The following is a 23,260-nucleotide window of genomic DNA, read 5'->3' as shown; positions in this document are numbered from 1 at the left end:
TCAAGGAGACTATGTCTGACAGGGATAAATCTCATCACAACCTAACAGGTAAAGCAGAAAAAGGACGGACTCTGATTCAAGCTCTATTTGTCAGGAAACACGTGCCTAAAATGAAGGTTTTGCCAGGAGACTGCAGCAGAGTCCCCCTCTAGTTTGAAGAGGATTTTGTTGGTATAGTCTGGCTGAGGCTCTGTGAGGAGGAAAGGGGTAGGAGGGGGGTAGTAGAGGAGGTAGACCAGAGTAACTGGATACAGTGGAAGATGAGGTGTAGGCCATATCATTTCCACCCCAGGAATCTGAGCCCTTTAAACATCTCTTATTGTTTTGCTCCCCAATTCCCTGCTGCATTCACATTTATAGAATTTTGTTAAATGCAACGCTCTCAGAGCTATCATAATTTTTAAATATTTTTTTAATTGAACCTTTATTTAACTAGGCAAGTCAGTTAAGAACAAATTCTTATTTACAATGACGGCCTACCCCGGCCAAACTCTCCCCTAACCCGGATGATGCTGGCCATCCCTATGGGACTCCCAGTTGTGATACAGCCCGGGATTGAACCAGGGTCTGTAGTGACGCCTCTAGCAGTGCCTTAGACCGCTGCGCCACTCGGAGCTTATTCAACATGAAATTACATTTGTGATTGAGGTTATTTGAGTAGGCTGCTATTATTCAATAATATGATCAGATAGGGCTGCTTGCTGTCACATCACTTTTCTTTATTACGATACAGTGATGGTTTTACATATTCTCTCCACTGTTTACTCAACTGATTGTGCCCATTTGTCCATGTACCGATACACTACACTGGGTGTAGACCTACACTACCGTTCAAAAGTTTGGGGCCACTTAGAAATGTCCTTGTTTTTGAAAGAAAAGCTAACTTTTTGTTCATTAAAATAACATCAAATTGAGCAGAAATACAGTGTAGACAATGTTAATGTTGTAAATGACTATTGTAGCTGGAAACGGCAGATTTTTAATGGAATATCTACATAGGCGTACAGAGGCCCATTATCAGCAACCATATCACTTGTGTGTTCCAATGGCACGTTGTGTTAGCTAATCCAAATGTATCATTTTAAAAGGTTAATGTATCATTAGAAAACCCTTTTACAATTATGTTAGCACAGCTGAAAACAGTTGTGCTGATTAAAGAAGCAACAAAACTGTCCCTCTTTAGACTAGTTGAGTATCTGGAGCATCAGCATTTGTGGGTTCGATTACAGGCTCAAAATGGCCAGAAACAAAGAACTTTCTTCTGAAACTCGTCAGTCTATTCTTGTTCTGAGCAATGAAGGCTATTCCATACAAGAAATTGCCAAGAATCTGAAGATCTCGTACAACGCTGTGTACTACTCCCTTCACAGAGCATTGCAAACTGGCTCTAACCAGAATAGAAAGAGGAGGGAGGTGGGAGGACCCGGTGCACAACTGAGCAAGAGGACAAGTACATTAGAGTAGATAGTAAATAGAGTAGAGTAAATAGTACGCGCAAAACACCAGTCTCAACGTTAACAGTGAAGAGGCGACTCCGGGATGCTGGCCTTCTAGGCAGAGTTGCAAAGAAAAAGCCACATCTCAGACTGGCCAATAAAAAGACAAGATTAAGATGGGCAAAATAACACAGAGGAACTCTGCCTAGAAGGCCAGCATCCTGGAGTCGCCTCTTCACTGTTGACGTTGAGACTGGTGTTTTGCGGGTACTATTTAATGAAGCTGCCGGTATTCCCATATCCTTTTTATCAATCACTTCTTCATCCTTCTCAAACTTTAAAAACTACACTGAATAAAAATATAAATACAACATGCAACAATTTCAAAGATTTTACTGAATTACAGTTCATATCAGGAAATAGGTCAATTGAAATATATTCATTAGGCCCTAATCTATGGATTTCACATGACTGGGAAAACAGATATGCATCTGTTGGTCACAGATACCATAAATAGGGGCGTGGATCAGAAAACCAGTCAGTATATGGTGTGACCACCACCAGTGGCCATCGAAGGTGATCATTTGCCAGCTGAAGCCGGTTACGACACCAAACTGGTCAGGTCAAGACCCTGGCGTGGCCAATGAGCACGTAGATGAGTTACCCGGGGACTGTTTGACAGTTTGTGCAGAAATTCTTTGGTTGTGCAAGCACTCAGTTTCATACCCCCAGTATCATTAGCTGTCTGGGTGGCTGGTCTCAGACGATCCCGCAAGTGAAGAAGCCGGATGTGGCGGTCATCTGCTGGTGTGGTTACATATTGTCTGCGGTTGTGAGGCTGGTTGGACATACTGCAAAAATTCTCTAAAATGACATTGGAGGCAGCTTATGGTAGAGAAATAAACATTACATTCCCAGGCAACAGCACTGGTGGATGTTCCTGCAAACTTGAGACATCAGTGGCATTGTGTTGTTTGACAAAACTGCACATTTTAGAGTGGCCTTTTATTGTCCTCAGCACAAGGTGAAACTGTGTAATGATCATGCAGGTTTAATCATCTTCTTAATATGCCATACCTGTCAGGTGGATGGACTATCTTGGCAAAGGAAAAATACTCACTAACAGGAACGTAAACACATTTGTGCACAGCATTTAAGAGAAAAGCTTTTTGTGTATGGAACATTTCTGGGATCTTATATTTCAGCTCAAAACATGGGACCAACACTTTACATGTTGCATTTATATTTTTGTTCAGCGTGATATCCAAGCCTCGCCTGTGTGTTTATACACACGCATGCACCTGCACCAGAAGACAGCCAATCCATCATTGCTAAACTGCAGTATTTTAGATAAGGCTGACATTTAGAGTCCTGCTGGTTTTCTCAATTACAACGGGTGTTGTTGCACGTGATAGGCAGGGAAAATGAGGTTGCAGACAGGGCCAGGCGTGTAAGTGCAAGTCAATCGGTCTCTGCAACATGCAGGCCACTTTGTCATTGTCTTTTTCAAGAAGGATCCAATCTTACCTCAGAATAATCCTACATATCTAGTGATTTCAGCTCACCTGCTTAGTATGAATAGAGGACAATGGCGATAGATACCAGACTGCTGTGAGTCATAGCCATTTGCAGGACTGAATGGTACATTTCTGCAGATCTTATCATGACTTTACAGATCATATCAATTATAAAGGATATCCTGCAAAGCAATCTCACAGAGGCCAGACTGTTGTTAAGAGTTTAATGAGTCCCATCTGAACAGATATTATTCTATCAACTTACATGTATCACAAATATTGGCAGTCAAGCACTTCCAGGCAGTATGTAAAGATGTAAGATATTCATTTAAATAGAAAACACAGTCTCATTCAGATAGAAAAACTTAAAGACATTCACACATACGTACACACACACAGTCCTTTCAGAAAGACAGACTAGACACCGTGCTCTCCTTGATCACATAGAAGTCAGTGTTTCTGCTAGATGGTGCTTGGTACCTGTTCCTTTAAGGCTTTCTGAATAATGCTCATCATCCTTTGGGAACATTTCCATGACATACAAAAACCGATGCACACTTACGCTATAAATTATTTGAGAAACTTTAGAATCTAATTCTAAATGGAAGATACACTAACGGCACGCAATTGGTACTGAATCACAAATAAAAGGCTGCAGGGCATACTTCCCTTGGGGAACTACATCAACAAAATGAGAATATAATTACAGCTGCATGCACAAGTTCAAATCAGAAACAATGTTGGTCTCTTACACCTCCAACATCCCTGTCATCTGGGTAGAAGCAGGCCTAAGGATAGTCTTCAGAAGAGGTGGCACCCCAGCAACAGCCCCCTCTCTCTGAGGCACACTGCATACATGGGTTCATTTAAGGGGGGGGGGGGGGGGGGGGGGGGGGAACTGGGGTACAATATTTCAATGCATTCTGAGATTTTGAAAATTATTTTAACTTTCCGTTGGCTAAGTACCTTTCTACAATGAATCGCTATACCCCTGGCCCTCAAATTGCTGGACTCAACCAACTATTCTGCATCTCCTGACAAGCTAGCTATACAATATCTATATATATATATACACACACACCTATTCAACTCTTTGTGGGTGCTATTCTTAAATGTGGTTTCAGTTATCCAACAACATGCGAAATAAGAGTCTGACTAGAAACTTCATACGGAGAAAAGGAACACTGTACTCTATGTTGTGAACGTACAACTTTGTTATAGGATTAAATATGCACAAACAGTGCAACCGTACACCTGGAACGATACATAAATGCGACACACGTAAAGAACATACGTCTGCTCTAGGGTACAACTACTATACCCAGGCGCACTGTAGACCAGGTCAAACCAAACCTCTGCAGCATCCCTGAAGAAAAGGATCATATTCCAACATCACATTGCAGACAATGCCCACTGTTCAACCTCAGGTTGGGTTGTCACCCTCTGTTCAACTTTACATAACGTTGCTTAAAACAAGGGGAAACCTGATACTGACTGATTATACTTACTCTACATACGTTCAGAAACTGTTACATGCGTATCAAGCAGTCATGGTTTGAGATCACCCTTTCACAAATAGATACCTAATCAATGGAAACAAATGCAGCAGCACAACCTGTGTCATGATCAGATGCAAGAAAGACTCAGGAAAACAATGTAATACTCCACATGATATACAACACATTGACAACCAAAAGGCAAGACAGACATTTAGACAGACGATTGTTGCAACAAAAACAAAATTGTTTTTGATCATGGTTCTCTTTCACATTAAAGACATCTCAACACAATGGACCAGCTCTGCCTGAGTGTGTTGGTCTCATCACTATATTCAGTGAGACACAATAGACCAAATCCTGGACAAACAAAAAGGACGGCTGGATGTTTAATGGACAGTATGAGCTCAGTGGTATTGCCATACATTACCATAACACACACACACACACACACACACACACACACACGGTCAGTTGCATTGGGCTACCACAGGTGTGTCTCCCGGATCTCTGAGATGATGTTGCTGGCTTTTTGGAGAGCCTGAAGTGAAGAGAGAGAGAAGGATACTGGTGTTAAAAAGGGAGAAACAGAAAGTACAACACAACGTGCATGAGAGTAATTAGGGGTACTAGTAATACTTGTACAGTACCTCCAGCATCTGGGCCACCTCTGTCCTCTGTTGTGCTGTGTCTTGGGACTCAATGAGCAGCCCCTGCAGCAGGTTCTGTTTGTACAGCTGGCCCACCAGCTCACTCTGCAGACGCTCCTTCACAAAGTTCACCAGGAAGTGCATCACCGTCTTGGGCACACTGCAGACACACGTCACAAGATACACAGTTAGCTAGGCCGGAGAAGGCTCAACTCACCACTAACTGGATACCCAAATAATAACACCCCTAGATGCCCTGGAGCGCCAGTCTCTGACCTGTCCTGAATGCTCTTGCGGACGATGAGGAAGTAGCATTTGATGAGGCGTTGAATGACCTCACAGTCTCTTTGCTCCCGGGAACTCAGCTTTCGGGACACCGGCACCGCCTGGCAAACAGAGCAGGGGTCAGATGTTACAATCTGTCACAGACCGAATCAGATACAGTTCTGCTCTACAGGGTAGCGCTGGGTCAGTTCTGACTGCTGATTCCACTACTCACTGTGTCCAGGAGGTTGATGGCCTGGCCCTTAACAGGGCTGCTGAAACCTGCCACTGGTGCCTTCTCCTCAGCCACCTTCTCATTCATCCAGCATTTATCTCCATCCTGCAGGCCCTAAAAGAGGTGAAATGGGGGGGTCAATTCAATTTAGTTGTTCTGGTATCGGTGTTAAAGTCACAACTGGCTTATTGGAATTCCTCAAAGGTGTGATGTCCATACTGGTATGAGAAGACAGCATCAGACTCTAGAACCCTCTGGTCAACATTAGGCTCATCTATATGCATGAAAGCAGAGCATGTGCTTTGAGTTGAGGCAGAATTACCTGTTGACTGTTGACAGATGCTGAGACCTGAGCAGCATCGGTAAAGTCTGGGTGCTTTGTGTTGATGTAAGCAAGCTCAATTTGAACCAAGTTGTGGACCTGAAACAGTTTGGTGCTCAGAATCATCCACGAACAGACAGACCGCCAGTAAGCAATAGCACTAAATTGTAGAATAATTACACAGGATTTTTGTACAAAAAAAATGAACTGAAAATGTCAAATCACAAAAACAACTGTCTTACCATGTCATTAGTAATGGGCAAGCGCTTCCTGAGTAAACTAGTCACCACCTCCACAATGGAGTCGTGCAGCTTGGGAAACCGAAGGAGCTCCTGACAAACACACAGCATGTCAGGACACATACAGAGACACCTCTATTACAATTTGGTTCAGGCTTGCTTTGTAGTATGTGTTGTACAGTGTCTAGCGTACCTGCGTGCTGTAGGAGGAGCAATGCTGGATGATTCTCTGCAGCTCCTCGTGGACCAGCTCCACACAGCGCAGACTGGGCTCCTCCAGACGCTTGATCTGCCTCTTCACCAGCAGCTCAAAGGAGATCTCAGGTACAAAGAGGGCCGGCCGCGGACCCTGCAGCACAGCACAACACACACCTCTATTAACATAACTCATGTGATTCTCTACAGCCATTAGCTTCAATGGAAAACTATTCAAAGACATATGTTTAACAAGCTACACACAGACAATGCGATTGGAGCTGATGGTTATTACCGTAGCATTGCGGATTGCAGTGAGGATGTCGAGCTCCGTCAAGCCCCCCAGGGGGTCAATAGACTGAAGAGTGCGGCCAAAGGTCTCATGGAATATGTAACAGATCCGAGCCCCCCCACAGCTTACCGGAGAGGAGGACAGAGGAAGCAGTATCAGTGGCTGTGTCCGAGGGTTGTCAACATCAGATGCAGTCAGCCAGAATGAGTCAATACTTGCTTCACATGCTTGAGGAAATCAATAAATCAGTGAGCGGTACAAGAGCTATTGAAATGAACCCAGAAAATATGAAATGCCAATACATGAACACCTACAAAATTACAAGGAGGCCAAGAAATACAATAAAACGCCTGCCTAAGTGAAATGCATTCAGCTGAACAATAACCAAGTTTTCCGTCACAAAATGTCCGCTGTGCACCTTCTAGGGGGTTGCTAAATATTTGGTGGTCAATGAGGAGTTGCTCCAATACAATATAAAATACTGAAAGATGATTGGTGCCTGGATAAAGGAGCCTAAAGCAGTTGAACTACTCACAGCTCAGATGTCTGGATGTGCGTGGCGGTGCCCTCGATGGTGTTGCAGTAGTCGCTGGCGAACTTGGTGACGATCTGTAGCAGGGTGGCGCTGTGGTCCTCTACAGGCTGGCCGTAGCTGCTGAGCCGGGACTGGTACTGGGCACTCAACACCGTCACACGCCTCTTCAGCTCCGGCAAGCAGTCCCTGATGTGGTGCATGAGCAGGCGGCTCAGGGTGCGAGCCAGGTAGCGGGAGCCGCAGCGGGAGGCCAGAGACGGGTAGTGGCGCTGGAGGAAGGCCTGCTCGTCCCGTGCCGTGTCCTCTATGCTCTTCTGGGTGTTGATGTCATGCTGGCTCCTAGCAGGAAGAGACATGGAGGATGACAGCTGGAGTTACAGAATACTCCACAGTGGTTCTGCATGATCCGATGGTCACCAGCTCCAGCATAGCAGGAAATTATACACCCAAATAGGATGCAGTACTTTTGAAATGGACGTTACTGTAGCCGTACAGATTCCTTAAAACTAATCTTTAGCACTCTGGAGGAATGTGCTAAGCTGAGGTCCCTACTGACTTCAGACAGCCTTCCAAGGCGGTTGCTATGATTGCTAGTGTGAGCTGTCGGTTGAACTAGATTGTCTCTGCTCAGTGAAATTACTTCAGAAAATGACTTACTATTTCAGCCTCTGGGCAGATATGTTTTTTTTTGTGTTGCAATTCTGTACCCTTGGCGAAAAATCACTCAGATAACTCATACATCAGCCCTGTGCTGGAGCCCCATGAGTAAGACATGGCACACATTATCTCAGCAGAATGTGTGAGAATGATCTCAAAGTAGGGAGACAATCATTCAGAAATTAGAGCTTTGTTTGAAAAATGCAAACAAATTGATCTGGTGAATAGCAGGGCCATTGGAACATTCGTTGTTTATAGCACAAAGGTCTCTGAGGGTACTTGAGTTAATTTAACGACCATAATGATTCAGATCCTTTATACTCAATCAGATGTGATACATTGGCCTAATATTTGTATAGCATCTTTCACTGCTATGGGACTTCATCTTTTTAAGCACCGAGGTGACATCACCCAGTAAGAATTAGGTAAATCTGTTAGCTAAGTTGTAGGCATATGGACAAACCTGTTGACCACTCCCACAATTCCGAGCCGCACTGGAATGACCCGACCCAGCAAGACCTCCAGAGCATCTGTCCCTGCGTCCATCAGGTCCAGCTTACTGATCACCAGCAGTGTTCTGCGGCCTGCAAGACACATGGACACAGCTGGGTAAAGACACACCCCTTTTGTCCATGGCTCTTTCTACACACACACACAAACTAACAGCACTTGAATGGCACAGTTCATTATGTAATCTAAAATGTTTTGTGTATATAGCAATCACTGATGTTCAAAAAGTTGAGGTCAAACCTAAAAAGTAACATTGACCATGTTTACTGACATTTAACACATCTGTATCGATGAACAAACAGGGTACCTGCAAGTTCCATGAAGTTGAATTTAAGACTTAAACCCTTTTTAATGCCACTTGGAATGCAAATTAATACAAATTTGAAATCTGCTTGTGCCACACAGCTGCTAATATTAGGTCTAGCTCTTTCACCAAAGGCTATATCCTACATGGCTCATATTATCAAGCAGGTGTGCTATTCTAGCAATGAGCATTCTCCTGTAGTCTAACAGATGTAGTAGCATAGTGGCTAGGCTATAGATAGCTGATGGATGTAGTAGCATAGTGGCTAGGCTATAGATGGCTGAAGCATGGGGTTGCCCATCTGCATTTGTTTAGGCTACCCCAATGACCTAATCATCAGCTAGATCACAACTCTAAGTGTTTAGAATTTTGGCTTCAATACCACTACCAGCTTAGTATAATGATACTCAACACCATAATGATACCACTGTGAAAAAATGCCTTAAATGTAAATATACAGAACCGTTACTGTATAAAACACATGGTCCACTCTCCATCTGGAGAGCTAGGGCAATGGGTGAGCAGGCTTTTGATCCAGCACTGCTCAAAACACACCTGAGTCAGCTTAACAAGGTCCTGTTGAGCTGTTGATTTATCAAATCTGGTGTGTTAGAGTGGGGTTGGAACAAGTATACACACCCAGTAGCTCTCCTGGAGGTGTTATGCTAGAAAAGACTACAACACCAAAACATTTTTTTAAATCCCTCTTTCAGTGAATCGGGTATCACATGGCTATACTTGGGAGCAAGGTAGCTTAAGAACAGAGCTCTAGAACTGACAGTGCCAAGTAAGACGTGAAAGAAGTTAGCTATTTCATCTAACATGTTCAGGAAATGCATAATGAATATATTGATGGGCAACATGACAAAATAATCAAATGTCTTTTTGGGTCTCTCGAGATTAATTTGCCTGAATGTTTTTAGTGCATATTGCCCTAGGCTATGCTACATTTTTTACCACCGGAGGAAGTAGGAACTCAAACATTAGCTAGATTGCTAACTAAAATATATTGTTGCAAGATATATCCATTCAATGGATCTAACAGTATATTTTATGTCCCACAAAAACATTACATTGTGTGCCTATAGGCTACTTAGGGTATTAACCGCAAATGGCGCTCTCCACTCCGTATCATCTCAATTACATAGCCTATTCAGTTTGTATAATAAGTGGTTATTTCCTCTATAGTAAAGCACATAAAGCTGCGACTCTGCTCTTGTTCAACAGTAACAGTTGTTTTAAAAACTGTCTTTCCCACAGTTACATTTAGAAATGTTTCTCAACTGTCAGTAAGTAGTATGCATCTTTCCCTTCACTGTGCGCAAAAGGTGGGAGAGGGAGTGAGAACAGGCAGCGAAACAGGGACAGGGCAGATACTTTCATAGCAGGGCGCAGGTTAATGCACATTACTGTTGAATAAATAATGGTTTTAGAACCAAAACATTTGCAGGAACGTTGTGCAGCCTAATCACTGACATTACAGATGTAAGCCAAATTGCATCGGTAAGGGGAGGGTGTCGGTGTCTGTAATTTTTGGCTTATTGTCCCAACTCTAGTTAGTGTTGTCTATCAAATTGTATAGGCTACCATGCGCTTTCCTCTCCCACTCTCCTCTGGCAATGGCCCAACTCCCATTGGCACATGATGTTCACACAAGGAAGAGAACATGTGGTTGGAAAGCTCTGGAAAGTGCCTTGACTATTATTTGATGTTCTATTTTTTTCTTTCTTGCCATGTTGGCAACAATTAAGCAGAGACACAATATTATAGAAACACTGTAGTCCACTTTTAAGACCTTTGAAAACAGAACTAAGGCATTTAAATCAGAAAATTAATGTAAGACTTAAGGACCCGCGGACACCCTGAAAAATATATACAGTGCACTCGGAAAGTATTCAGATCCCTTGACTTTTTCCACATTTTGTTACATTACAGCCTTATTCTACAATTGATTAAATTGTTTTTTCCCCCTCTCAATCTACACACAATACACCATAATCACAAGGCAAAAACAAGTTTAGAAATTTTTGCAAATTTATTACAAATAAAAAAAACTGAAATATCACATTTACATAAGCATTCAGATCCTTTACTCAGTACTTTGTTGAAGCACCTTTGGCAGTGATTACAGCCTCAAGTATTCTTGGGTATGACGCTACAAGCTTGGCACACCTGTATTTAGGGAGTTTCTCCCATTATTCTCCGCAGATTCTTTCAAGCTCAGTCAGGTTGAATGGGGAGCATCGCTGCACAGCTATTTTCAGGTCTCTCCAGAGATTTTCAATGAGGTTCAAGTCCGGGCTCCGAATGGGCCACTAAAGGACATTCAGAGACTTGTCCCGAAGCCACTGCACAAAACAGATATAGCCCTTGGTTCACTTCAGACCTGACTGCCCTTGACCAGCACAAAAACATCCTGTGGCAGACTGCACTAGCATCGAATAGTCACCGCGATATGCAACTTTTCAGGGAAGTCAGGAACCAATACACGCAGTCAGTCAGGAAAGCAAAGGCTAGTTTTTTCAAACAGAAATTTGCATCCTGTAGCTCTAACTCCAAAAAGTTTTGGGACACTAAAGTCCATGGAGAATAAGAGCACCTTCTCCCAGCTGCCCACTGCACTGAGGCTAGGTACCACTGATAAATCCACGATAATGGCAAATTTCAATAAGCATTTCTCTACAGCTGGCCATGCTTTCCTCCTGGCTACCTCAACCCCGGCCAACAGCTCCGCACCCCCCACAGCTACTTGCCCAAGCCTCCCCATCTTCTCCTTCACCCAAATCCAGACAGCAGATGTTCTGAAAAAGCTGCAAAACCTGGACCCGTACAAATCAGCTGGGCTAGACAACCTGGACCCTCTCTTTCTAAAATGATCCGCCGCAATTGTTGCAACCCCTATTACCAGTCTGTTCAACCTCTCTTTCAAATCGTCCGAGATCCCTAAAGATTGGAAAGCTGCCGCGGTCATCCCCCTCTTCAAAAGGGGGAGACACTCTAGACCCAAACTGTTATAGACGTATATCCATCCTGCCCTGCCTTTCTAAAGTCTTCGAAAGCCAAGTTAATAAACAGATCACTGACCATTTCAAATCCCACCGTACCTTCTCCGCTGTGCAATCCGGTTTCCGAGCTGGTCACGGGTGCACCTCAGCCACGCTCAAGGTACTAAACGATATCATAACCGCCATCGATAAAAGACAGTACTGTGCAGCCGTCGTCGACCTGGCCAAGGCTTGCAACTCTGTCAATCACCGTATTCGGCAGACTCAACAGCCTTGGTTTCTCAAGTGACTGCCTCACCTGGTTCACCAACTACTTCTCAGACAGAGTTCAGTGTGTCAAATCGGAGGACCTGCTCTCCAGACCTCTGGCAGTCTCTATGGGGGTACCACAGGGTTCAATTCTTGGGCCTACTCTTTTCTCTGTATATATCAACGATGTCGTTTTTGCTGCAGGCGATTCCCTGATCCACCTCTACGCAGACGACACCATTCTGTATACGGTTCTGACTTAGAATATGTGGACAACTTCAAATACCTAGGTGTCTGGCTAGACAGTAAACTCTCCTTCCAGACTCATATTAAACATCTCCAATCCAAAATAAAATCTAGAATCGGCTTCCTATTTCGCAACAAAGCCTCCTTTACTCACGCCGCCACACAAGTCTATGCTGGTTAGTGCTCCGCCTTATCTCAGCTCACGATAACAACACCTACCCATGGCACGCGCTCCAGCAGGTATACCTCACTGGTCATCCCCAAAGCCAACACCTACTTTGGCCGCCTTTCCTTCCAGTTCTCTGCTGCCAATGCCTGGAACGAATTGCAAAAATCACTGAAGCTGGAGACGTATATTCCCCGCGCTAACTTTAAACATCAGCTATCTGAGCAGCTAACCGATCGCTGCAGCTGTACATAGGTCCCATGTGGCTCAGTTGGTAGAGCATGGCGCTTGCAACGCCAGGGTTGTGGGTTCGATTCCCACGGGGGGCCAGTACAAAAAAGTATGAATGTATGTACTTGTAAGTCGCTCTGGATAAGAGCGTCTGCTAAATGACTTAAATGTAATGTAAATGTACATATCCCATCTGCAAATAGCCCATCCAATCTACCTACCTCATCCCCATATTGTTTTTATTTACTTTTCTGCTCTTTTTGCACACCAGTATTTCTACTTGCACATCATCTGCACATCTATCACTCCAGTGTTAATTTGCTAAATTATAATTACTTCGCTACTATGGCCTATTTTTTGCCTTACCTTCTCCTGCCATTTGCACACACTGTATATAGACTTTCTTTTTTTCTATTGTGTTATTGACTGTACTCTTGTTTATTCCATGTGTAACTCTGTGTTGTTGTTTGTGTCGCACTGCTTTGCTTTATCTTGGCCAGGTCGCAGTTGTAAATGAGAACTTGTTCAAATAGCCTACCTGGTTAAATAAAGGTGATTTAATTTTATTTTTTTTGTCTTGGCTGTGTGCTTAGGGTCGTTATCCTGTTGGAAGGTGAACCGTCGCCCAGTCTGAGGTCCTGAGCGCTCTGACGCAGGTTTTCATCAAGGATCTCTCTGTATTTTGCTCTGTTCATCTTTCCCGCGATTCTGACTAGTCTCCCAGTCCCTGCCGCTGAAAAACATCCCCACAGCATGATGATGCCACCACCGCCCCCCCGCACCTCTCTGATTCAGAGGTGTTGGGTTAAATGCGGTAGACACATTTCAGTTCAGTTGGACAACTGACTAGGTATCCCCCCTTTCCCTTGCTTCAATGTAGGGATGGTGCCAGTTTACCTCCAGACATGATGCTTCACATTCAAGCCAAAGAGAATCTTGGTTTTATCAGACCAGAGAATCTTGTTCCTCATGGTCGGAGAGTCCTTTAGGTGCCTTTTGGCAAACTCCAAGCGGGCTGTCATCTGCCTTTTACTGAGGAGTGGCTTTCGTCTGCCACTCTACCATAAAGGCCTGTTTGGTAAAGTGCTGCAGAGATGATTGTCCTTCTGGAAGGTTCACCAATCTCCACAGAGGAACTCTAGAGCTCTGTCAGACTGACCATCAGGTTATTGGTCACCTCCCTGACCAAGGCCCTTCGCCCCCGATCGATCAGTTTGGCCAAGCAGCCAGCTCTAGGAAGAGTCTTGGTGGTTCCAAACTTCTTCCATTTAAGAATGATGTAGGCCACTGTGTTCTTGGAGACCTTCAATGCTGCAGAAATGTGTTGGTACCCATCCCCAGATCTGTGCATCGACACAATCCTGTCTCGGAGCTCTACGGACAATTCCTTCTACCTCATGGTTTGGTTTTTGCTCTGACCTGCACTGTCGACTGTGGGAACTTATATAGACAGGTGTGTGCCTTTCCAAATAATGTCGAATCAAATGAATTTACCACAGGTGAACTCCAACCAAGTTGTAGAAACATCAAGGATGATCAATGGAAACAGGATTCACCTGAGCTCAATTTCAAGGTTCATAGCAAAAGCTCTGAATACTTATGTAAATAAGGTGTCTGTTTTAATTTGTAATACATCTGCTAAAATTTCTAAAAACCTGTTTTTGCTTTGTCATTATGGGGTATTGTGTGTAGATTGATGAGGTATTATTTTTTTTAATCCATTTTATAATAAAGCTGTAACATAACAAAATGTGGAAAAAGACAAGATGTCTGAATACTTTCCGAATTCACTGTATACACTGAAAAGACATGCAGTGAAAAATGAAGGAGCACAAGTGTACACTATGCCTCACCATCCGGGTCGACCTCGCGGGCCAGTTTGAGGGCATCAGAGGTGGCCAAGTCAGAGTTGGCAGGAGACACTGAGAGGATAAGGGAGTTGGGGTTGGAGATGAAGGATAGGATCATCTCTTGGACTTGAGCTTCTATGTCCTCTGGCTGATCTCCAACCGGAACCTAGTACAACAAGAAATAACTACATTACTGCAATTAACTATACACATTTGTTTTCAATGAGTAATGGCATTAATTTTACCACGAGGAACATCATAGTTGTGCATTTTCAAGTTAGTGGGATTAACACACTGGTTGCACTTACCTTGGTTATTCCTGGCAAATCAACCAGTGTGAGATTGAGGACATAAGGAGAGAAAATCTTCAAATAGATGGGCTCAGGGCTGATTCCCTAAATGCCACAAGAGAGGAAATGGGGATGGAGCAAGAAGCAGATAAAAGTAAATCAATAATGCATAAACTGGAGATAAGACAAATTTATCTACAATGTATACATACATACCTTGTTGCCTCCTGAGCTACGCTCAGTCTCTTCTTCAATCTCCTTGCGAATCTCCAAGAAATCTGTGAAAATCTATAATGCAAACAGAGATGGGATACTGAAACATCGACTTCACCAACACCCCTGGCAGCATGACGTTAAGAGATACAGTACCAAGTCTCTCGGCCCTACTGCAAATATGAAACACTCAATGTGCAGTGCAAAACAGCAAAATAGATTTGTGCAAAGCAAAGATAGTGCCACATACCTGGTTCTTGCTATGAAGGAACGTGCCCCATTCATCAGCCTTGATCCCTTGACAAAATATAAAAAGATTGAGTGTAAAATAATATGCAAATGGAAATGAAATACTTGTATCACATAAAAACAGACTTTGATGGGGTTTATAAATATTTGGAAACAAAATATGACAGAGAGAGTTTGTAAGTTGATGTGATGATTAGACAGAGGAAATGAAAGACGATGAGGATATTAAGATGGATGACAACGCAACAGGTCCATGCAGATAAACTATGGAAGTAAAGACCTGGGTAGCTGTTTGCATTTTGTTTTACCCCATTTCCTGAGAAAGGTGAAGAAGGGATGGTAAATATGTTAGAAAAGAGCGAACATCCCAAAGACCACTTAGGCTTTATCCAATGAGTGAAATTACATGAATGCGAGATATTGAAATTCATTGAGTAAATGTCAACTGCACTGGCATTGATTTGTTTCAGTATGTCCAGTGTACAGTTTATCTGCGAGAAGCAACATGAGACAGCTTTTAAAGTGACAATCACATCTTTGTTTCTGTGTCAAGTGCATACCATTTTCTTGCAGTCTCCTCTCTGCCAATGGAGGCACATTCACCAGCTGCAACACTAGGGGTCGCCGTGTGACTATGCCTGATCCCCGAGGCAGAAAATCCCTTCCAACCAAGCTCTCCAACACAGAACTCTTGCCGCTGCTCTGTCATGGGAAAAGAGGAGATCAATTTTAGAAAGACTTTAACACTTAGCTACATGAATGATTCATTGCTATTATCTATACTTCCTCCATCTCCCTGGAAAGACTGCTGGACATTGATATGTTAATTTCAACAATGACACAATTCCCCAATGTAACAGGTAACAACCATTGATTCTTGCATTTTGATTCTGTCCTGACCTGTGAGCCAACCACCACTATCTGAGGCAGCTGGATGATCTCTGCCCCCACTGTCAGGAAGACTTCCTGGAGCCGATTGATGATGGGAATTAGAGTCTCCATTTTTTAGGACTGGACACTACAGTTGGCAAAATAAAGTGAAAGAAGCAATGGTGAGATTATAAACATATAGTACACAGGAGTCTCCTTAAATCTCCTACAAAAGGCAAAAACAAGACCTCTTGCAGATGGATAAGAATGTGTAACGTTAGCAAGCAATAAACAAACTACACAATAGCTTAACAGTAGTATTTGTTGTTGTGATTCATTAACTCTCGTGATGATAGCCAACATTACATACGGCCCGCGGGTGGTCATGTGAAAGGGAATGGATTCAGGCCCTACTGTTCAGGCCCTACTGAGAGACAAAACTGGAATCGTTTGATTTGGGGTTGGTCGCTGATTAGTGGCTAAAGTCCAAGATATACTATATTCAAAGCTACCCAGACCTATCTAGCTAGCCAGTTAACCTAGCTTGCTTATGACCCCTATCATGCAATAAATGTGGACTAATTTCGCAAACAACCAGACATTTAGCATTGTCAAGTCTTTCGGTATACAACATTTGGCTATTTTTTACATTTGACATTGTTATGAAGGGGAACAAACGGAGATGCTGCTGGACTTCCTAGTTTAGCCGATTCGGGCCAAGGTGCTCTGATGAGGAAGCAGGGAAAGGGTAAGTGGCTAACGCTTTAGTCGTTTCCTTACCGGATAACACGGTGAAGATGTTCCTCTCAATCCAACAAGACCGTGCTCACTTCATACTGCAATGACAGCTAGCTACAGTAACGGAAGTTCTGTACTATCCACAATTTAGCGTTATCTGTATTTTTAGCGACTACAAACCGGGTTGTTTTCAAGGCTGTCATTGATTTATTTTTTTGAAAGAGGTGATTGGTCATTCAACGTTTTTCCGTATATTATAAGGTTAGTTGATTGGTTTAAATAGAGTCTGTCATAATTTTGACAACGCCCTCTACACGAAACTCCCTCCTCTTTTTCCAAGTGACATCACACATTTTTCTTTATGCTCTAACATTTAAAAGCACCATATTCAATGAGTGTGGGCCACTCTGCCCCTGGGGCATCTGCCTCGAGGTAACAATGGAATAATATAAATACATGATTATATATATATATATATATATATATATATATATATATATATATATATATATATGTGTAAATGCGTGTTCACGAGAGTCAGCAGGGCAAAAGACTTGCGCAAATTTGCTAAGTGGAAAGTCCAATCCAGGTCTGTTACAGATCAGATAATCACAGCACCCTGCCCCGACCGACTCGTGAACAAGCTGCATACCTTCAGATAAAAAACAGCAGAAGGTTGTATGTCTAGACATTACCAGTTTTAATCAAAGTAGTTAGTTAATGAGAATTATTCAAGAGAACAACAGTTTTCTCTCTGCATCTGTCTGACGCCAGAGTAAAAGGTAAACGATTTGATTTTCCCTAAAAGCTAGCCAACTAGCCAACGTTAGCTAACTAATATGTCAGGTCATGTGGAAATGGAATAGTTAGCAAACATCTGGGTTACCACGATTTGTCTCTTCTGTAAATCATGATTCATGGTCAAATCATGATTCATGGTCAAAGCCCGTCACACATCGGATCCCAAGCATCCTGCATTGACTTCTTGATGCCGCTTTGATAACTGATAACAGCAAAGATTTTTCTAACTAACCCAAGATGGTCCACAGCCTGTCATTTCCAATGGAAGCAAATGTATCATAGTGGGTGGACTAGCAAGGTGGCAGCGCCAAGCACGAGCTAGCGAGATCCTATTGGCGGTTTCTAACATATATTTCAGTTAGGGAACGCCTACTTTACGAATTGCGGGCGTGCAATAACTAAATTCGACCTTGCACTCCTAAAGAAAGCAATTTTTAGAAAATGTGTTAAAGTCTACAAAACGTAGTCCGCTATGTTAATAACAGATTCTAGTTTTGGGAACAGAAAACTCTATTGAGATCAAATGTTTCATCAATGAGAAAATTAGCAGTTTGTCTGACAAAATGCATGTCCCTCCATCTTCTGCCATTGCTGGCCACTGGACTTCCCCTCATCACCATATTTGGTAGTGAGTGGAACCGCCAACCAGATACTTCAGATGTATACATCTGGTATAACATCTGGCACATTGTTCATCTGTGGTAACAGTGTCCTAGTCCTAACTGATGCACTGAAATTGCTTACCTATTTTCGCATCAGCAAATATGACGTCTCGGAAGAAGATTCTACTCAAGGTGATAATTCTTGGAGACTCAGGGTGAGTAGAATACTTGGTGTGAAACCTGTTCATTCCAAATTGTCCTTCCCATAGATCACATTCTTCATGTACATTGGGTTCCACTCATTTTTGGGTAAAGGTGCCTAAAGATTATTTTATCTAATTTTGTCCCTGCCTATGTTTGTTCCTCACTCTCCTCTATCTCCACACTGACAGAGTTGGGAAGACCTCTCTCATGAACCAATATGTGAATAAGAAGTTCAGCAATCAGTATAAGGCCACAATTGGTGCTGACTTTCTTACCAAAGAGGTGATGGTGGATGACAGGCTTGTGACAATGCAGGTAGACTTTTCTCTTTCCTTGACCATGCACATCTTCCATAACCTCTCCTCGGTATTGTGTCCCAATACCATAAGTCTAAACCTGATAGAAATGTATTCAACTAAACATTTTAGTCAAGCCTTTCTCTATGTAACATGGTCCCTTTGGATATGTATTGAAGTGCATGTAGTGGTGAGTTCAGTTATGAATGTCATCCATTCTACTAGATCTGGGACACTGCAGGGCAGGAGAGATTCCAGTCATTGGGCGTTGCTTTCTATCGAGGTGCAGACTGTTGTGTCCTTGTGTACGATGTTACTGCTCCAAACACCTTCAAGACTCTTGACAGCTGGCGAGACGAGTTCCTGATTCAAGCCAGCCCCCGTGACCCAGAGAACTTCTCATTTGTTGTGCTCGGCAACAAGATTGACTTGGAGAACAGGCAGGTCTGTACATATGCGAAGTTGTGCCATCAAATCAAATGTTATTTGTCACATGTGCCGAATACAACCAGTGTAGATTTGACCATGAAATGCTTAAGAGCCCTTTACCCAAAATGTAGAGTTAAAAAGTAAGAAAAATTTGCAAAAAATAAATATTAACAATAAAATATGAATAACCAGACTATATACATGTGTAGCCCCAATGTTTGTTTGAGATGTAATTTGTTTATATGAATATTATATTACTGACCAGGTGACGACCAAGCGAGCCCAGGCGTGGTGTACGAGTAAGGGCAGTATCCCATATTTCGAGACAAGTGCGAAGGAGGCCATCAATGTTGATCAAGCCTTTCAAACTATTTGCCGAAATGCTCTCAAACAGGTAGGCCTATGCTGATTGAATTTGGATAATGTTAAACTCATGACATAGCTTTCACTCTTTAAGAACAATTTATTGATGCAGATACAAGAATGTATTCACTTTGGAACTTTAAGGCATTAACCTGCCATGTTTTCCTGTCCTCATTGTTAGGAGTCAGAAGTGGAGACTTATGACTTCCCAGATCAGATCAAACTGAGGGATGACAGACCAGCCTCTAGTGATGGCTGCAGCTGCTGAGGAAGGGAGGAAACATGACAGATATACACATTGATGTTTGATTGAAGGGGGGGATTACAATAATGTACATTCCTACCATTTTATGTCTTCACATATGCAAGATCACAGACGAAAAATGCTAAATCCCCCCCCCCCCCCCCCCCCCCCGTTTTTCTCTTTGAAGTTCATGTGGCAGGAACTGAAACATCAGTTACATCAATATCGGTATTTTCACCAAGACAACTGGCTTTGTATTTGTCAAACATTTTGTTTTTGATACTATCATCAGTCCTGCAATAATGTATGTTATGTCCGGGAGACATCCGATGCATTCTCCCTTATCAACGTGCCTTCCATTTCCTTGTGGTCTCTGTGCTAGCTCTCTGTGTTTGTCATAGCAGTCACAACTATAATGGTTCCTCTTTAAAGAACTTGGTGTCACATTTCTCTGCACTACTATTGCATTTCCTCTTCAAGGTGAAGACCTAAGTACAGCATATTTGCATGAACAATGAAGAAATGGTAGACAGTTTTAAGCTGCTGATCTGAAATGTAAATTGTACAAATGGGACTCAAGTTTGACTGTGTGTGTTTGTGGGGAGAGAAGAAACAAAGCTATCACTAGAAAATCCAATATGATCAGCAGTGTGCTTTCTAATATGGATAATGCAGTCGGAGGCAAATTCCTGTTATCAAGTCTTGTTCCAAACTGGACATCTTGTCAGATGGGAGTTGAAATAGCTTTTCCCAGTTTAAGGTGTTACATTTGCAGGCCAAAGCACATCCTGCTATCATATATAAGGCAGCATCTCTCTCACACACACAATCTGACCTCTTATTTTTACCTTTGTATAATATAAATACAACTATATGAACGTCCTCATCAATTTTATATAAAAATTGTTAAGGTTGATGTAAGTAGAAGTTGAACAGAGTCCCTATATCTTAATATAAATTGTTAAATATAATTTCCTGAGTTGAATAAAAAGGTACAATTATGACTAAATACTATTTGAGGTAGATTGTGCTTTATTCAGTTTTTTAAAAATTATGCTAGGCCTAGACCAAGTGAGTACTTGAAATTTAGGGAAAACAGTCCATTTTTTTTAAATGCTTGTATAAACAATATATACATCATACAATGACTGCACTGATCAACATTAACTAGAACTAACCTTACTGTGTGTGTTTTCTGTAAACTATCATTCATTTACAACACATTGCTTATAAATAAGAACTTCCATAATTACTCAGTGATCATTTTAGACCAACAGTCAAAAGGTATTGGCTCTTGTTTCAGTCTGATTTGATCAAGTGAAAATATCCTATTAATTGTACAGGAATGTCTGGAGAAAACAAAGAAAAGTATCATTAAGACAGGCTGTGATCTGAATGCTTTGCAGCTACACTATATTCAACCTTTCATGTTATCCCTGTACAATTAAACCTTTATCAGGCCGACAAAGGATTCTTAGCATGAAAGTCAATTAACACCATCTTCCCTGCCATGCTCTTTTAAAATTTACCCACTGCTTCTCTGAATCGCCAGAATACCGTCAAGTCAGACAGGCAGGTTTTCAATCCATGTACGATGTGTCCATGCCCTCACTGTCTGGGTGAAGCAGTCGCCCGGCCAGGCGCTCAATGTCATCCAGACTGAGTTGCCGAAGTGAACGTTCATAATCCTTTTGGAAGAGAAAGCAGTGTTAATAGCTAGCCTGAGAATGATAAAATCATTCATACAGTACAAAAGTAGTACCTGCAGTCTAAAGGTGAGAACATTCAGTGAATTCTGTACTTCAGCAAAAGTATGTGGAGGGATATTCTTAAACACTTAATTGGTAATTATTGATGTAGTGTAGAAACTGAAGGGATTCAATGGGTGTGCATGCAAAGCAGCTTATACTCCGAAATCAGAATAATGTACATGACCTGAATGTGTTTTGTTGGCGAGTATGATAAGATCTATGGATATGTACCAACAGCTGCCTACTCTTGTTAATGGAAATAATGTACCTTGATTAACTGTTCTTGGACTTTAGCTGCATCTGCAGGGCTGAAGTGTTTCGCCAGTACAGTGGACAGTGTCTGCCACACTCCGTTGATCGCACTGCTACTGCTAGCCATCCCACTCCTCTCCCCTGCTGGACGAACCACCAAGTTTAACTTGGCCTCTGGCCCAATGGAATAATCGCTCAATCTGTGTTCATCTGTAACAAAAATGGACAAAGATGTGTATGGCTTTGTGATAGATGTACAGGTATGAATGTTATAAAGAATATTCAAGAATGCAGCAGGGCAATGTGTAACTTGGTAGATTCGGTGATGTGACATCCTCATACACAGCTGGGGTACTTCGACAATGCCAGGCTGTGTATGATTAGCTACAGTAGTTGGCCTGTGTAGGTACCTGCAAGGGCTTTCCCCTTGTAAAGCAATCGCTGCTGATTTGCAGGTATATTCAGACGTTTCGACACTAGTTCTTTCACCATGGAGACTTTTTCATCTTCTGTGACCTGAAATTGTGACAGATTAAACTGACATTTAATATTCTTGACAGTATTGATGAAATAGATAGCGACAGCACAATCACATTGATATTGCTGAACTATTCCTCTTGACAAGATGACCATATCTACAGCAGGCACATTATCTTCCCTGGCCTAGGTCTGGTCTACTGAGAGGACTAACGCCCTGAACCGCAGAGCTTTATCTTCAAGCTACGAACATGAAAACTAGAAGAAAAAAAGCAGAGCTACAACTCGGATTTGTTGCCAGCTTCATTTCCTGTAGCTAAATCATCAAGTTACAGACCTGCTGTGAACACCCTCTGCATCAAGAAACTCAATAGCTAGCTACAACAAATAGACATTTCCTTTAAAATGTTAGCCCGTGATGCTGGAAAACAGCAGTAGCAGCTAGCTGACATAGCTAACTAGGTTAGCTAGCTACCGGCTCCAGTCTGCCTTTTGCTCATAAATGCTTACCTGTACATTGCACTCCTTTCCTTGAAGTGGTTTTATAGTTAAAATCATTGTATTGACTTTGTAATTGAAAACAATTCAACGTTATGATAACAGGTTTGTTGTTTCTCCAAACAGCCCAAACCTTATCAGCAATCATGTTCTAGTTACTTCCCCACTTTAAATACTCAATATGCGCGTGCTGCCCCCTGCTGTGTGGAATATGGATTGGCCAGTCAGGTCAGTCGATGCGGGAATCTGCATCCCCGCTATTTATGGCCTGGATAAATGTAGCTAAACGATCTCAAATTCGTGGATGCAGTTATAGTTGCAAGAATTGTGCATGATTATATTACAATTGTTTTAAACGTTTTTATCATGCTGTTTTGATATGGAGAGCATATTACACAAATTAACATATTATTTGTTTATAACATTAGGTAACAACATTAGAAATGTTTGAACTTGCTCATCAAATTCTTCAGAAAAATTCCTTAGAGAGGAAGTTCCACAATAGCTTATTGTAATATGATGACATGACATCCACGATTTTACCTACAAGTGCTAATTTCTGTGGTCACCTGTCTGTTTTAGAA

The 23,260-nt window shown here is 42.3% G+C and overlaps 3 protein-coding genes across 5 annotated transcripts; 1 reads left to right on the top strand and 2 right to left on the bottom strand.

Annotated features, from left to right (window-relative positions):
• Positions 1-3,163: 3,163 nt before the first annotated feature.
• LOC120063222 (dynamin-1-like protein) lies at positions 3,164-16,955 on the bottom strand. The gene is made up of 17 exons (XM_039013449.1): positions 16,802-16,955; positions 16,052-16,169; positions 15,712-15,853; positions 15,153-15,199; positions 14,906-14,977; positions 14,708-14,794; positions 14,403-14,565; positions 8,302-8,422; positions 7,182-7,520; positions 6,650-6,770; positions 6,353-6,508; positions 6,163-6,252; positions 5,921-6,019; positions 5,599-5,712; positions 5,376-5,485; positions 5,100-5,259; positions 3,164-4,990 (listed from the first exon to the last, which is right to left on the bottom strand). The coding sequence occupies exons 2-17, from the start codon at positions 16,151-16,153 to the stop codon at positions 4,934-4,936; spliced, it is 1,980 nt and encodes a 659-aa protein (XP_038869377.1). The 5' UTR covers positions 16,154-16,169; positions 16,802-16,955; the 3' UTR covers positions 3,164-4,933.
• Positions 16,533-20,712, top strand: LOC120063224 (ras-related protein Rab-7a-like). 3 transcript variants are annotated; one of them, XM_039013450.1, is made up of 6 exons: positions 16,533-16,769; positions 18,320-18,377; positions 18,555-18,681; positions 18,888-19,106; positions 19,357-19,485; positions 19,636-20,712. In XM_039013450.1, the coding sequence occupies exons 1-6, from the start codon at positions 16,751-16,753 to the stop codon at positions 19,720-19,722; spliced, it is 639 nt and encodes a 212-aa protein (XP_038869378.1). In that variant the 5' UTR covers positions 16,533-16,750; the 3' UTR covers positions 19,723-20,712. The 3 variants fall into 3 exon arrangements, with proteins under 3 accessions (XP_038869378.1, XP_038869379.1, XP_038869380.1); XM_039013451.1 differs by lacking the exon at positions 16,533-16,769 and adding an exon at positions 17,368-17,541; XM_039013452.1 differs by lacking the exon at positions 16,533-16,769 and adding an exon at positions 17,377-17,434.
• On the bottom strand, positions 20,708-22,863 carry LOC120063225 (ubiquitin-like protein 4A-B). Its single transcript, XM_039013454.1, has 4 exons — positions 22,689-22,863; positions 22,112-22,217; positions 21,718-21,911; positions 20,708-21,386 (listed from the first exon to the last, which is right to left on the bottom strand). The coding sequence occupies exons 1-4, from the start codon at positions 22,734-22,736 to the stop codon at positions 21,279-21,281; spliced, it is 456 nt and encodes a 151-aa protein (XP_038869382.1). The 5' UTR covers positions 22,737-22,863; the 3' UTR covers positions 20,708-21,278.
• Positions 22,864-23,260: the final 397 nt, after the last annotated feature.

The sequence above is a fragment of the Salvelinus namaycush genome, chromosome 18, assembly GCF_016432855.1.
Source record: "Salvelinus namaycush isolate Seneca chromosome 18, SaNama_1.0, whole genome shotgun sequence".
Lineage (NCBI taxonomy): Eukaryota > Metazoa > Chordata > Actinopteri > Salmoniformes > Salmonidae > Salvelinus > Salvelinus namaycush.
This window is presented reverse-complemented; position numbering and strand designations above follow the sequence as displayed.